Genomic DNA, 16,730 nt, shown 5'->3' with positions numbered 1-16,730 from the left:
CATAAGCACAGCATTGCTTTATGTAGCACCATTCATCTGGAGGAACCCCAGGGGCTTCACACCTTCTGCATACAAATGATTCCATCCACCCAAAGTCACCAGGTGTCACTCAGGCAGAATGTGGCCTTCCTTAAATTTCACTTCTCCTAATAGCTCAGAATGAGAAGTTAAGCCCTACCACCTTCTAGCAAATTACCACTAACATTAGCGAATTGACTGCCAAAATGCATATAGAACAGCACACAAACTTGAGAAGGGGCCTTTGACAAATTCTTGGAAAAGTAAAAGAAAAAAACAAAAAACAGAGAGAGAGAGAGAGAAAGAGAGATACAATTTCTTTTTAATCCTCACTAATCTTGCTGAAACATGAAACGTGTGCTGAACATGAAGCGGCTCAAGGCAGTTCTTGGCAGTGGAGAGTTTATGTCTGCATCACATGGTAACTGCTGAGGGGTGTCCTCACCCCACCTGTGCCTGGGAACAAACTGTGCATTTTTCTTTGGTTGCCCTGTTTGGTGACCCTCTGAATAAAGGGATGTGTCTTACTTGTCCCTAACCTGCTGCAGGGTCTAGCACGTTGCAGTGTTCCATAAATTCTTGGAAGCACGAGTATGCAAATACCAGAAAGAAAAAAATCATCAGAATAGCAGAGTGAAAGGAACAAAAGTACAGGACGCAATGCCAAGCTTGTGATGATAAAAATGGAAAAAGGAGCTTGAATTGCTTTAAAATAAAACCCAGAATGTCCTGGTTGACATGTGATGTAGTGACATCTCTATCACAAATTTAATTTGTGAACTAGAAGGTGGGGACATTCTGTTTCAGGATTTAATACCTGATAAGGCCAAGGAAATCATGGCTTTTCAAGTAATTCTAAACCTGAGAGTGTCTATGTTCTAATAGGAAATACATGAATGGTAACTTCTACAGTGGTACAGAATAAACACTTTGCCTTGAAAACTGCTTACAAGCTGTTGAAATCGTAAGTCACACCTCTGATCCTCTGAATTAGTCAGGATACAGGCCGAGCTCCCCCAATATGGTGGCTTAAGTAAGGTACAGTTCCTTTTCCTCATGTCACAGTACAGAGATCTGTTTTACATGGTCATTCAAGGAGCAGGTTCCTCCTTTTGCTCTGAGTGGGACCTTGGAGTGGAAAAAGCTGGCTCATCTCCACCCCTCTGCCATTCAGGCTGTGGAAGGGAGAAACAGGAATTAGGATTTCTTCTCAAATGTCATTATGAAATGGGGTCCAGAATTGCACAAGTTACTTTCACATGCATTCTGATGACTGTTATGACACATGGCCATGGCTATATACATGCGAGGCTGGGAAATGAAGTTTTTAGCTGGGTGACCTTGACCCCAGTTGAAACTTGGAGTATTTTCACTGTCCAGAAGAAGGAGCAAGTGGATATTGGGGTGTAATTAGCTTTCTTTGCCACCTTTGTAGGCCCTGCAAGGCTTGGCACATTTATGGTCAGGCAGCCTCCCCTATGGCCCACTCACCAACCCTACAACATGCCAGGATGTATTTCCCCAATGAATGTCAACTTTGCCATGTCTGTTGTGAGCCAGGCCCATGTCTGTGTCCAACTGTGCCCAACTCCAGCTCTGTGTCTGTGTCCAACAACTGTGTCTGTGTCCAACTCTATGCCTTTGCTTGGCCTGGTTCCTCCAGTTGTAATGCTCTCCTCTTAGAGTAGTCATTGGGATTTTCCCCATTTATCTGGGCCCAGCCACTCCTAGCAATAGGATTTTTGACTATGTGGACCCTGAACCTCATATCCTGGGAAAAATAATGTGCAGGGGAAGCTCTTCCAGCCAGGGGCTTAGCCCAGGCCCAATCCTGGGGAGTTGGTTTGATTGGTCCATATGTTCATTCGTTCAGTAGGTCTTTTGAGCATGTGATGTATATCAGGCCAGAGGTCAGGGATGCAGCATCTGAACAAAAACAGGCACAGTATCTGTCCTCATGGGTCTGATAGTCCAGGGGGCCCTCCACTGGTAACATGTAATTAGAACCTGTGCTAACCACAAGTGTTGCCTGGGAAGCTCTGAATAAGAGAGAATGGTTTAGTCCTTAGAGTCTAAAAAACACAGATGAGTTGTTTGTCCACATTCTTCACCCCAGCTTGCTGGGGAATCTGGAAGAGAAAGACCTGGCCCTCCCTGCCACACTGCCCTCCCCCTATGCTCCAGGCCCCACTCCCAGGGAAGCCAGCGTGACTTAGAGCCTAGTCAGCAACATGGTGTAATGGAGGCACATTTGTCAAAGCCTGCTGCTGCGGTGATCTCCATAAAAGATGGAGATGGTGCTGCTGTGCATGTGTGAGCACCCATGTCTCCACAGGGTAGAGCATTAAGCCCACAGTAAGATTTGTGTGCTACATCTGAGTAATGAGCCATGAAATTGACATTATAAGTTTTAATTATTATTAATGCCTTGCAGGGGTTGCTGGTGTTAATTATCCTGTAGGCATCCCAGATGCATTTCCATTTTCCTTTTATTTCTTTTCCTTAATGTCTTGAGCCCATAGAATGCTGGCTCAGTGACAACGTTTGAATAGGATTCCTCCAAAGGGAAGCACACAGTTGAAAGGTTATAAGGAGCAGAGAGGAAATGGCCACACAGAAACCCACTCAATTTCCTTGGCCTGGGAGAGTTCTCGCGGGTGCTGCCTCCAGGCCCTGTCACGGACTAATTAGTTAATCTTATAAAGAGCTTTGAAGATGAAAGGCGCCTTGGAGGTCTGAGAGTCCTAACAGTGAGAACCAGCAGGTTCCCACTGCTCTGTCCCCCTGAATAAATCTCCTCTTGGTACCATCCCTGACTTTTATTGTTGCCCTCAGAAATGTGTCCTGTGTCTCAGTTTTGCTCCCTTAGGTGCTGATCTTTGGCAGCCTGGGGAGGGGATTCTTAGATGGGCTCTCTCTCCCACTTCCCTTCTCTATGGCTCTCTCTTTCCCCTCTCCCTCTCCTTGCCCACCCATGGGCGCACACCGGAGCATGGCTGAGCCAGCCAGGCTGTGCTGTGTGCTCTGAGCCCCATGATCTGACCTCAGGTCATCAGGTGGTTGGCCCTGACTGGGCCTCCACTGCAGCCATGGTGAGGATGTGTGTAGACCACTCCTGCCCTGCTTCTGTGGCTTCAGATGCCTCTGGCCCCTCTGTTTCCCTGATTCACCCACTAGAACAACTGTTCTTTTGCTCCTCCGCGCAGAGCTGGGATCGGCACCCTTATCCTGGATCTCTGTGAGGCATGCTGGTTTACAAGTGGTGCCATGTGAGATCTGTCTGTCATTTCTGACTTTCCCCACTTCTGGTCCTCATCCAGTCCCTATCTCAGGAATAAACTGAGCCTAGTTAAATGAACAGACATGCATGGGATACCTGCCATGTGCCAGGAACTTTCCTATCCTGAGGCCTCGGTTTAATAGGGGCTAGGGGTGTGATGGAGTAGAGGCTCCCAGACATTGGAGAGCACAGCCTGCTGCCTCTGGGTTTGGGAGGGAGAGTCTGGAGCCAAGGAGAGAGAAGCTCCAGAGGTTCCAGAAGCATGTGCTGTTTGTGTGCAAGGATGCTGGCCCCATGGCTGGCACAGGGAGTGGGGAAGAGCATCGGGGGCTGTGGCTGGAAGCTGTGTTGAGGCCAGTGTCGGGGCATCCTGAATGCCATGCCGAGGAGCTTGGTGCCCCTTCCTCAGGGTAGTAGGTAGCCCCTGAAAGCTCATGAGGCCCAGGGTGACAGGATCAGCTCTGTTTGGGCATCTAGCCTCACAGTAGGCTGCCTGGGGCCAGGGACTTGCTGCTGGAGGTTTGCAGTGGTATAGGTGAGAGAGAGGAAGGACCCAGCCATGGGGGTAGAGGCATGCCTGGTGCCTCCCTGAGAGCCTTCCAGTGGGGTCAGTAAAACTTGAGGACTAGTGCTAAAGTCCTTCTCCCTAAAGGGAGAAGATGGACACACGGGGGGGGGGGGTGGCGCGGGGGACAGGGTACAGGACTGGCAGTGGGCCAGCAGTCCCTGACCAGAGTGAGGAATGCAGGGAGTGTAGGCTCCAGGGACAGCCATGGGATGTCCATTTTGAGAAGTCAAGTAAGCAATTAGATTGGAACTAAGTTCCCTTGGAACTTGGAAGAGAAGTTGAAAGCACAGAGAGAGGCAGGTAGATCTGGGCCGTGAAAGGCATTGGGCTGACCAGGAGGTCTGGGGTCACAGTGCCTGGATGGATGGGGCCATGCCGATTTTAGAGAGTCTTTGAGAGACCAGGGCCCCTGGACATCAGCAGTACATTCCTTACACAGCCAAAAAGACACACTACTCACAAACACCAGGCCTGGAGCCAGGCCACCTAGGTGAGAACAGCCTCAGGTTCTTGTCACTACTCCCAGGCCCTTCCGTGCACCCCAGGCAGGTTGGGGCCAGGATTGCACAGCATGCATGAGCAGTGTTTGTTTCAACTGAGTGGTAGAGCTGGTCGTAAGCGGGCCAGAGTGTGGATGCTGGCATCCCCTGTGCATGGGGAGGACGGGGAGCTTTGCATGTTCAAACAGCATGGTGGTGCACAGATGGAGGTACAGCCCATAGAAACAAAAGTGTGAATCTGGCCGTTCTTGCTTTTCTTCATTATCAAGAGTAGCAAAAATGACCAGCAACCTCAGTGTGTGTGGCTCTCCAAATACTGCTTTTGAGCACTGCCCTCTTAGTCGGCGGGGAGGTGGGGCGGGGGGTGGTGGTAAAAGGAAACAGTCTGCGGCAAAGTGAAGGTTTCTTTTCTGCACTGAACTGAGGCCCATTTTCAAGTGTGACTGTGGGTTCTCTCCTTACTGCCCCTTTAACACCTCTTACCTCTCAGTGGGTGTCTCAGCTTCTCCATGTGCTCAATAGTGAACAGACTCCTGTCATGGAAATCAATGTAATATTTAACTTTTAAAGTTGTGATGGACTAAGTTTAAATAGAGCAAGAAAGCTACTCTGTCTTTTTGTAAATTTAACCTCACGGGTTGCGGCAGGGATTCTGGGAGGGGTAATTATTTGCTGTCAGGGCTGCCCTGTGCTTGTAGGACGTTTAGCCTCCTCTCTGGCCTCTACACATTAGATGCCAATAGCACCCCACCTCCCAGTTGTGACAACCAAAAATGTCTTTACATGTTGCCACATGTTCCCCGGGGGGACAAAACTGTCCCCAGTTGATGACCCCTGGGCCAGGGGATGACTGGCCTTTGTGTGGCAGTGAGGTTCTTCTGGTGATTCACAGCCAGTAGCCCTTTCCATTCTTGTCTCATCACGGTACTTGTGCTGCAAATCACCCCTTTGCTTCAGCCCTGTGAAATCGGGGCCTGTTATGGGCTATTGTGCTTAGAGTACAAAGCTAGCCAGGATGAGTATTATTGGAAGCAAACTGATTTTTTTTCCCCTCATTGAGTTCTGCAACGAAAAATCCTCTGGTGTTACTGTTTAATTGGTTAGTGGTGGCTGTTTGTCAATTTGCCAGCAGGTTCTCTCTTAACTGCTGTCATTTGACATCGCTGAAACATAAATGCAGAGTGATTGAGTTGCCAACATGCTATTAAGTCCCCTACAAAGAGCTTTTCGATGTACTACTGCTTCAGGCTTTTGTGGTTCTATTGATTGATTCGAATACTAAAGAAATCCTTGGCATAGACAGCCCTGGTAAGAAAATGCGGCTTCTGTCAGGGAAATTGTTGGGTATTGACACAGGGACAGTGGTGGGTTTTCCTTTGGTTTTCCTCTGGCAGAGACTTGGCTTCTGGAAGAGCTTACTCAGTTGATGGGTGTTGCCTGCCCACACAGAAGGGTAGTCACTGGTCTTTATGAGACAGGTCCGGTTAAGTTGGAAGACCCCAGGAAGTGGATGGTGACATCGAGTTCAAGTTTCAGGGTAGTTTGACTGACTCCTTATTTCAGAGGAGCAGAAGATTGCCACAAATTCCTTTTGGCTTCAGAGCCTGTAACTCACCATTTAAGGCCAAAGATGGCAGATCACTTTTGAAATGGTTGGTTCATCTTTGACAGGATGACAAGAACATCCCTTGACATTAAGAAGATACTGTTTTATGGTCTTGAAATTGTACTTCTGGACCAGACTGCCATATGCATCAAAAAGCTATTTGTCATTGGTGTGTGTATAGGGCCGGGGCAGGGATGTTTGTGACAGCCAGGGACCACTTGTTAGAACTTCTAGTGCATGAGGGACCAATGTCCCAGGGTTGGCCTCCACCTTCCATGGCCAGACTGTCCCTCTGGGCTTGACGTCACAGGTGTATGCCATTGGTTGTAAGGCTGTGAGTGGGAAAGTCCCACAGTCAGTGTGGGTCCGTCCCCTTGACCCGGGAACCCCCTTGACACATATTCTGAGTTGTGAAGGTTCAGAGGTGCAGTCTGGAAAATTTTATTGGACAATAATTGTTGGAAGTCTGGCAGCTAGAAATAGCACTCAGTGGAGGACAGTTCAACATAGAGTAGTAGATGAGAATATTCCAGAGCCAGCCACCTGAGTGGGAATTCTGCAACCCTTACGGAGGTGAGGTTTTGAGCCAGTTACCTTCTCTCTCTCTGTGCCTCAGTTCCCTCACCTATAATTGATGACAATTTAGCTCCTCCTTCAGAGTTCTTTTTGGCAGAGTGAGTTAGTTCCTGTGGAAGGCCCCCCTCTCGTGTACTATTTGAGGGGGGACTGCCATTACAGGGACCATCTTGTCTTGGCAGGACCATGGGCTTGAGTATTCCCATACAGGGCATCTGTTCCTTTGAAGTACTTCCCACTCTAGAGCATTCTATATGTGCCCACACTGCATGGGAGCCCCTAACCTAGGCAGATCTAACCTGGCAGCAGGAAGGCCACATTGAGTAACCAGATGCTATGTTTTGCTTTCAGACTCTTTCCCAGCTTCCCTATGGGAAAGCTCTCTACAGTTATGAGGGGAAAGAACCCGGCGACCTCAAGTTCAGCAAGGGCGACATCATCATCCTGCGGCGCAGGGTGGATGAGCACTGGTACCATGGGGAGCTGCACGGGGCTCATGGCTTCCTGCCCGCCAGCTACATCCAGTGCATCCGGCCCTTGCCACAGACCCCGCCCCAGGGCAAAGCACTTTATGATTTCGAGATGAAGGACAGAGACCAGGACAAGGACTGTTTGACCTTCACCAAGGTAAGGGAGGTCTCTGTGAACACTGCCACCCACCCTTCTCAATTCCCACCTTTCTGCTGATTTGAATTCTGGCTCCTTCCCGAGACACACTCTCTCTGCTGTGCCTCTGTAAGTGAGGAGAACAGTTGTTCCTACTTCCTGAGTTTTTGTTCAGTGGAAAGAGATGGCACACAGCCTGATAGGTAGCTCCATCTGAGAGCTGACAGGGGGCTCTCTGGGTAACAGACACAGGACCCTCTGTTACCTGAGTCATGGTGTCTCAGTGACAACTCAGGTACAAAGGCATGAAGTCTCTCCAGGACTTGCAGGCCCTGGGAGAGGAGGCTTATCAAGGAAGGCTGCTGCAGAGATCCCTTTTGGCTCACAGGAATGTGGTGGTAGGACCCGGAAACCAGCATGCCACAGCTGCATCCTCTGGAGCCCCAGAGGGCAGGTGAGCAGGTGTGCTTAGGGCCAGGATTGTCTTGGAGAGAGGGACTCTGGTTGGTGACAAACTAGCATTTACCAGCAGGATTGTCCTAGCAGAGCCCAGTGAGATGCGGAGGGGCCTGGTTGTTAGTCATCCCTGGCCTCTGAGGTTGTAAAGCATAGAGAGACCTGAGGTGGGGCCCTCTACACCTTGATGTTCCCTTCCCAACCACAACTGACAAGCTCCATTCTCATCTGTGGGCGTGCCTCCTTTCTTGTTTTCACTCTTACACATACTCCTCTCTGTGCTGGGCAAGGCAGGGACTCCTGAAGCACTTATTTATACCCAATGTCAGTAATAGCAGTTGCTCTTTACAGCTTTCCCAACACGCTTATGCTGTATCTCAACTGCAAGGTGGTTGGAGCCAATCTTGCTGATATTGGAACCAAAGCTCCATGAGGCTGAATGTCACTCACCTGAGGATGGTGGCCTGGGCCTCTCCTTCTGCTTTCTGTGTTCTGTTTCCCATCTGTCCTGCTTCCCTCCCTCCACCCTAACCTTGTGAGTGTGTACACAGTTGTAAATAGCAGCTAGAACTATGAATCTTTGACTTTAAAGCCCACGTCCTTCCCACTTCTGAGAGGCCATTGTTATTTTCTTTCTCCCCATCTGCTTGGTACAGAACTTGGCTGTGGTACTGAGCTCTCTGGAGGGCTGCTGGAGTGCTGTGCACACCATTTTTGAGCAAAATTGGCATGTCCTGTGCATGGCTGCTATTTATGTCTTGTTCCATTGTTCAGACTGACAGTGAATAATCTATTTTTCATTCACGGATTCAACTCTTTCTTCCTTTCTTTCATCAAGGTGTTCTAATGTTAATTCTGATTGTCATCTGGCTGATGCAGCTTCCTGGGAAGCTGTATCCAGACCTTTTTCCCCCTCTCCCTCCTTCTCTCCCTCTCCATCCATCTCAGTCTGAGACCTAGAGTGGCAGGCTGCCTGGAGTGCAATGGCAGACAGAGCCCCCGCTTTGCTCACTTCTCTGCCCAGTGGACTCTGGACAACGTGCCCAAGGAGGAGAATGCCCTGGAGGCCTGTGATGCTCTGTACTCTCACTAGTGACCACGAGTAGGGACCCCCCTCAACCTCTTAGGTTCTGGTTGGGCTTTGCTAAGGAGACAGACTCTGTTACAGCTCTAGGCTTCTCTGAGCTCAGCTTGCTCCAGGGACAGACACAGCCATCCTTACAGAATAACATTAGAGGAGGCTATTTGAGCTAGGAGAGGTCAATTTTCATTGACCTCTGCAGAGCCCTAAAGCCCCCAGCCTCCTTTGATGTGAGCAAAGGCCTACCTTCACACCACCATCATAACTTGCTGTGTTCAATGAGCCTCTGCCTGGGACACTTGACTCCAGAGTGAATACCAGAGCCCACTGCACAAGAGGATAGGCATTTGCCCACCTATCAACAAGATGTGTCAGCCTCCAACTCTGCAGCGCACTGTGCTATACCCAGGGGACACAGACAGACCCGCTGCCCTCTAGAGCCTCAAGTGTAGTGGAAGAGGCAGGCAGTAGCAAGTCAAGAAATAAGTGTTCAAAAGTCAGCCTCAGAGAGCAATGCTGGTAACCCAGGAGCCAGACTAGGTATTTAGTGAAGTCTCCAAAATATTCAATGATAGAGCTTAATGTTTGGTATTTCAAAAGAAATAGTAAAGTGTAGTCCTCATGGGGAAAATTAGAACTCAGGCCTCCTTAGACTCATTCTGTGGTTGGCACTGTTCTTAGTTATGATGATTGTGTCTGGGGTGTGAGCAGGCATCACTGTTGAGGTAGCTGCTGTGAGGGCTTCTGGGAAGATGATATTTGAGTTGAGATTGAGGAGCAAAGGTGCTAGGAACAAGAGGGTCTGGGGGTCTCTGGCTACATAATGTGATGCTGGTCCCACAGGAAGCCAAGCACTCAGGGTGTTTTTCATGGGCTTTTATCCCTTGGATCCTGTGGATTAAGGTGGACAGTTAAAGATACCCAGGCATGACTCCCAACGAAAATTGTTCTGTGACATCCACCCCCTACTATGTTCACATAACCTTTTCAGGAACCCCCACTTTTGCCCTCCTACTTGGATTAGGGCACAATCACGCCTACCAAGTACCTGTTCTATTTGCAGCTCTCACCTCTAAACGTCTTCAGACAAAGCCTCCGAAGGACATGGGTGATGAATCATGACTCTCTTCTACTCAGTTCATATTTCCTCTTACCCACACTGCTTGCCTGACATTTTCCTTCCATGTGCATCTGACCAGCTCATTTTTTCCCATGCCCAGGATGCTGGTTCCATTTCTGACAGCCTCCGTTCATATCACACCTCAAGTAACTCAGGGCTTGGCGTCCTCTGGGCTTGACGTCGCTGCTTCAGACCAGTTTGGTTTTGCCTGCGTGGAATGCTTTGTTGTTTGCGTGTGTTCCCCTCTGCAGTCAGCAAAGAAAGTGGGGTCTCTAAAATCCATGGATGGTGCTAGCTTACCTTTCAAAAGCATCATTGTGATGGGATTGGTTGGGTTTTAAAAGGCAGGAAGCAGCTGGATCAAAAGATTTTCACCCTCGGCGTTGGCTTTTGAACAGTCCTGTTAAAATTGCATTAATTAAAGTCATTCTAAAACCAAAGTCCTTGTTTCATTTAAGAAGAAAATGAATAATTACCTTTTGTAAATCAGCTATAAAAAGCATATTTGATAACTTCTTAGTAGTCTCACTCCAAAAAGCTGGGCACGTGCAAATAGAGACTAAAGGAAAGAAGTGCACTGTGCCCAGCGAAGCTCTGCTGGCTGCTCTCTTCCAAGCTCTCATGTGAGGCTTTAATGCATGCTGCCCTCCACGTGCACAGAGAGGGAATGGGTTTGCTGGGAGGCAAGCTGGGTGCAGGGATCCCACACCTGGTGCACCCTTGGTGCAATTAGGGATCCCACGTGTGACCTTAGGAAAACACTCAACCTTGCTGGGCCACTTCATCTTCAGGGCCAGGACACAGATACCTACAGGGGGCTGCTGAGGGCTAAGTGATCTAAGTAAAGAGCTAAGCTTAGGGCAGCAGACAAGAGGGGACCTTGAACTCCTTTCTTTTTATGGAAGCTTACTCCATATTACCTTATTTTCAGTCAACTGCAAAATTCAGCAAGTATGCATGGAGCCCTGACTATGCTATGTAAATTCCAGTTTACATGAGAACATTTTCCTCACCCTACCAGGGAGCTGTGCTGGATGTAAAGGGCCTGGGGCTGCCGTTTGGTGAATTCACTCTGTAATGCTCAGGAATCCTGAGAGGCCGTGAGATTTTCTCAGGTGGTGCCTGGCTGACCCCAGAGTCACTTTTGCACCCGGCTTACAGCGGGAACTTGAGGTTCTCTGTGTTGGACCAAACCCTATAGTGGGTGTGGCCACATGAGGCCACAGGACAGTGGACAAGGGAACAGTTCCCTTCCATGCCTCACCTCACACCCTCCTCCAGGGCCTCAGGGATGCTCTGAGTTGGCAAAGAGTTGTGTAAAACACTGCCACACTGTTGAGGTCACCACAAGACCCTTCCATATGATCTTATTCTGCTGAATATTTAATCATCACTTCCCAAAAGCGTGGGACTTCTCTTTTATGAGAATGAACCCAGCATTAATCCTAAACTGTGTTCTTCTGATACAGGAGATAGGCTTAGATAAAAATTAAGTATAGAAAGTTTGGGCTGTAAAGTCAGGTAAACAAGGATACAAATCATAACACTTTTTTATTATTACATGGTAGCTTTGGGACATTTGCTTAGTCTGTGAGTCTCCTTTTTTAACTGTACAGTGGAGTTGATAATAGGATTCAATGAGCAAAGGTATTAGAGAACTGAGCTCAAAATAGGCATTCGATAAATATTTGCTTTCTGTGCTCTGCTTACTCCCGTTTCAGGAAAAAGTGAAGTTTGGTCAGATACTTATCACTTTCTATGTTAGCCCAGAATGCGCACAGGAAAAAAAAACACCCTAAGACACACACTACTTGGAAAGCTGAGAATTTGTCTAGTGGGTTAGACACTTATATTTTGGTGACTCAATCTCAAGGGGGTGTGAAATCTCGGCCCTGGGTCAAGACTGCTGTCCCCATTGCTGGGCACCTGGGCCTTGGCATATCTGCTTTCTCCTGAGGGGCAATCTGAAAAGCTTTCAGGGCTAGAAAGACTCAGGAAGCTAAATGGGATGAGCCTCCGTGCAGCCTTCCTCAGAAGTTACCAAACAATGTCCGTCACCTTCATGGCTCCTGGCTCCCTCCTTCCGGTTGAGCAGTAGCCCTATAGTCACCTCTGAATGTCAGCTCCACCTGGGTAGAGGAGGCCCCTTTACTAAGGGGACCAAACCCGCATATGGAGGAGGTGGCTAGGAGGGCAGTGGCAGCCTGGGGGCTGCTGAGGGATGTCCTTGCCCAAGCCCTTGTTTGGACATCCAGGCAGGGGTCAGAGAAACTGACAGGGAATCTTATATATTTGAGGTGGAACATGGGGTGTGTCTGAAGCTTTGTCAGGAGATATCTTCAGACCCGTGCAAAATGTGAGCTCTTCCCTCAGGACTAGCCTCCCAACCAGTATGCCCTATCTGGCTCACTGTGGGCACCCCCAACTTTTGTACCCTCAGTGGCTGGAGTGTATGTACCTCACTTCTGCTCAGAAACCCCCTTGGCTTCCAGTCTTCTCAGAGCCAACATCAGAGTCTATACTGCCTGCAAGATCCTACCTGACCCAGCGCCCACCTCCTTCCCAGACTTAGTTCCAGTCTGCCTCTGGCTCACTCCACTCCCAGCCATGCTGACCTCCCAGCCCCTGTCCCTCCATCTGATCCTGCTGGCTCCCCCAGGGCCTCTGTAGCTCTCCCCATGGCCTGAATGCCCTCCCGACCTGTCTTCACATCCCTCAGAGTGGCCCCTGCTGATGGAGTGCCCTCAACTACTACTCCACACCCCCATTTTCTCCTCCTGACAAGGTAGTGTGTATATACTACAGACAGTTGTCTGTCTCATGGTCTCCTGGCTGGAGTGCAGGCTCCCTGAGGGTAGCCATCCTGCATTTACTAACTGCCTATCCCCATCTTGGGACAGTGAAGGGCACATAGGACTTTGAATACATATTTGACAGGCTGAGTACAAGCACTCTGGCTTGGCCTGAGCAAGAGGTAAGCTGTACTTGCTATGGATAGTATAAATTTATTTTTGTCCAGCCTCCTTGGTCCATTCATTCATTCATTCATTCATTCATTCATTCATCAGATGTTTATTGACACTAGATTGTGTTCCGGGTGGGCCAATGTGTGGGAACAGAGTCCCACCTTCAAATGCTCACAGCCCATAGTGGGAAGACCAGGAGAGGGATCATCACAGCACCTGAGCCTCTGCCCTGCTGGAGAGAGTGTGTATGTGTGCATGTGGTATGTGTGCCCCTGATGTATGTGGGTGTGGTGTGCGTGTGTGTGCATGTAGTGTCTGTGCCTGGGATGTGTGTGCATGTGTGTGGGGTGGTACATGATGGGGAGAGCTGCAAGCACTGAGGAGGGTGTGACATCTGACCTCTGGCCTCTCCACTTCCACCTGGGCCCACCCTGTGGCTGCAGGCCAGACTTCCTCGAAGTGTGCATCTCTGTCCTGGAGCTTTGCCTTTCTGTGAGTGGTTCCAGGCCGCTGGCAGCCTCTGGAATTGAAATGGGGTGAGCAAGACGGGACAATGGGAGAAGGCCCCCTGACTTCTGGAACATCATGGCTCCCTAAGTCCTCAACAGCACATCAGGGGGTTAATGGCGGCAATGACTCTGTTAAGAGCCTCACCTAGAACTGCCCAGAGGAACAATTTTGTATTATTTCTACAACGAAAGGCTGAGGGAGTTTTTGAACTTTTCCCTTTTTAATTTCCATTTTTTCTGAGAAGCAGTGATTTTGGCACCCTATCTATGGCTGGCTTGCGTTCTGACAGGGAAGGACTCAATGACAGGGTCCCCAGTCATGCTGCGGTGAGAGGTGGCTATGCCCATGGCCGGCTGAGCAGGCAGCCAGCAGTGAAAGGATGAAAGGAAGGGCTCCCTCTGGTCTGGCTCACACTGCTTCTCAGAAACCACTTTGAGTGTGAGTGAAAGGAGAGTGGAAGCACTCGAGTGGCACTCCAGAAGTACCTGCTTGCTATTCATGGCCCTTCAGGATGTTTCTAGCTGCTTTATATGTGTTGTTGCCACACTGGTCATTTAGGAGAGGAAAATATTAGGTCCTCAGAGGTTGGTTTATCCAGACTTGCTGAAGGAACTCTCTAAGGTTCAGTGGACATGATATTTCAGGCTGAGCCCCTGATGTGTAAGCTATGACATTTATGGAGTTGTATTTCTGAAACAGTATTGAAGGACAATATGCTCAGCCAGTCACCTTCAGTGGCATCCAGAGGGCTTCTGTGTGGACACAGGCATACCACTCTCCCTGCTCTGCTACACAGCTTCTGTTCTTAACAGAGCCCCTATGCCTGTAGATAGCAGACTTTGGGCAAATTAGGTAAATGAAGTAGAAATGCAGTTTGAAGGCCCCTTTTAGATGGCATGACTACCATGGTACCTGAATCCTTTACATATGTATTACCCACTGAGCCTTGGGAAAAAAAGTGATATACTTCTTTAATAATCATGTTGTGTTCATAGCCCAGCCTTGACATCATTTAGGACCACCCCGAGACCGCCTGAACACAAAGGAGAGCCACTGTCGTATGAAAATGGCATTTGGTATATTTTTAAAGCTTGGAAACTTAGAAGAGTGAAAACAGCATATGGAAGTACAATGCCGCACATCAAGTAATAAGCACCTCACATGAAACATGTAAATGAAATTGAGTCATGCATCTGAAAGTGAAATGATGTGGTGGGAACAACTTTTTCTCCTTAAAATCCTCAGATGCTGCCATATTGGCCCAAAACTTGTCTGCCCCTCCTGACTATCAATGGTATAGATTTCGTTTGCTCATCTACATCAAACAAGGGTTGATAAACCAGTGCTTGCAGGTCAAATCCTACCCACCTGCTGCCGTTTGTGTAAATAAAGTTTTATTGCCACACAACAAGACTCCCTCATTTACATGTTGTCTCTGGCTGCTTTCATTCCAAAACAGAAGAGTTGAATGTGTGACAGACACAGTACAGTCTCAAAATCCTGAAATATTGGTGATATGGCCCTTAGAAAGGTTTTCTGACCTATGACATAGAGCACAGCACTATGGAGGCCAAGCACACAGTGGTTCCTTGTGCATCCCACTCAGCATGGCTTTGTTCTGAGGCCACCAGCATCCCACCACATTGAGTGTGACATGCAGGGGATGCCATTCTTTATAAAACAGCAAATGAAAACTCAGGTCCAAACCATGTAGATCAGTCTTGCCATTGTCCTATGAAAAGCCCTTGTAGTGTTTGAGGATGGAGTAATTCTCTATATTCCAAAGAGGCCACAGAGCAGGGATTTCACCCTTTTCTTGTCCTTCCTAAAGCACTGGCTCCAGCTTTTTGAAATATGGCAGTAAATCAGAGACCTGATGTGATCTACGCATGAAAAAATGGTCATTGTTACCCTCGTCCTGCATTGGTGGCAAGAGAAGTTATTTCTGTTTCCAAAACACACCCGATCTCGTGCTGGTAGCTCTGGCATGCTAGAGTGAATTTTCTCATTGTCCAGCACTCATATGTTACTCTTTGGAGGTTGTCTCCATCGTGAGAGTTTGGTTTAGAGGCAGAGCTGTGGGAAACCTTTCTCAGCACTCCTAGGCAAAGTTAGTTTTTTTGTGTGTACGGAGAGTGACTGGCTCCCTGAACGCTCTATTCTCCCAGCCCAGTATCCCCAACAAGATTTATGCCAGCTAAATAAGAGTGTTACGGATCCTGCCACTGCCATGAAATCCCAGCCAGCTGCAGGACCAAGAATTGCACCCCCCCCCCACCCCCCACCCAGCCACATCAATATTTGAGCCAGGTCAGAGACCTGCCACAAGGTACCACCAAACCAGAGCTGGGACTACATTGAATTGGCATCTGATGGGAAAATGGGGCTATGCAGGTTCCACTAACCTCACAGTAGCACACTGACAGAGTTGGATTTTGACCCCACTTACTGCATTATGCTGGGATTTCACTGTATGTACATTTTATTGGATACTGTCCATCTCTTTATAAGCAGACCTCCTCCACCAAGTGCCGATCTTTTCTTGGGAAGGGTCAGCTTCTTCCTCATGCCTGGCTCTTAGGGGATGCTTGCATATTGGTAGCCACATGAGGAACAGGTTGGCACTGTGTAACACTTGGAATGATGACAAAGCCCCTGGCCAGAGAGAGGACACTCATTTGGGAATAGCTCTCCCTTATGTGGAGCTGTGTTGGCTTCTCAGTAACTTGGAGCCCTTGATGTGTATTCTACCCTCCCAGGTGACTCAGAATGAGCCCAGCTTTTCAGTGTGGTAATGATGCCAAAGCTGGAAGACAGTAACCATGCCCCCCACCCAGCTTTCTCATGTCTCAGGCTCAGTGATCCCACTTTCTTCTCTGGCTTTCTGTGACTTGATTTCAGAGTGTTCACATAATGGTTGGCTTCCTCAGTATGTGAAGTCCCTTTAGTGATGTGTTAAGACCAAATGCAGTACTCAAGGTGTGTTGTAACTTGTCGATACTTAAAAAAAACCTTTTAACCTAAATAAAGCATATTGCAACAGTAAGTCCACTAATCAAAATTGTGCAGCTTGATGGTTGGAAAGAAAATCCTTATACTCACTACCTAGTGGAGAGATGGTGGGATATTGGCATCCCAGTCCTTCCCTCTTCCCATGGCCCTAACATCATGGATGAGTAATGTCTGTTCTTGAAAGTCAAATAAATGAAACATGCAGAGTATATTTTTGAGTCCAGTTTTGTGTTCTCTCAACATTACATTTGTACACTCCATCTGTAGTGTTGTAGGGTGCTATAGTTTGTTCATGTTCGTTTCTCTGTGGTGCTGTTAGTTTTTTTTTTTTTAAATAGACTTAATTTGTAGAGCAATTTTAGTTTTACTCCTGAACTGAGCAGAAGATACAGAGATTTCCCATACAACCCTAGCCTCACACATGGACTGCC

At 48.3% G+C, this 16,730-nt stretch overlaps 1 protein-coding gene across 3 annotated transcripts in view; it reads left to right on the top strand.

Annotated features, from left to right (window-relative positions):
• Positions 1–16,730, top strand: part of SH3RF3 (SH3 domain containing ring finger 3) — a 366,639-nt gene that overhangs the window by 204,421 nt on the left and 145,488 nt on the right. For all 3 annotated transcript variants that reach the window (XM_053200337.1, XM_027069408.2, XM_053200338.1), the window contains exon 2: positions 6,900–7,175. In XM_053200337.1, the coding sequence (XP_053056312.1) occupies positions 6,900–7,175 (276 nt within the window). The remainder of the gene's footprint in view (positions 1–6,899; positions 7,176–16,730) is intronic.

The sequence above is a fragment of the Acinonyx jubatus genome, chromosome A3 (genome assembly GCF_027475565.1).
Source record: "Acinonyx jubatus isolate Ajub_Pintada_27869175 chromosome A3, VMU_Ajub_asm_v1.0, whole genome shotgun sequence".
NCBI lineage: Eukaryota > Metazoa > Chordata > Mammalia > Carnivora > Felidae > Acinonyx > Acinonyx jubatus.
Note: the sequence above shows the minus strand (reverse complement) of the source record. Positions and strands in the feature narration are given on the sequence as shown.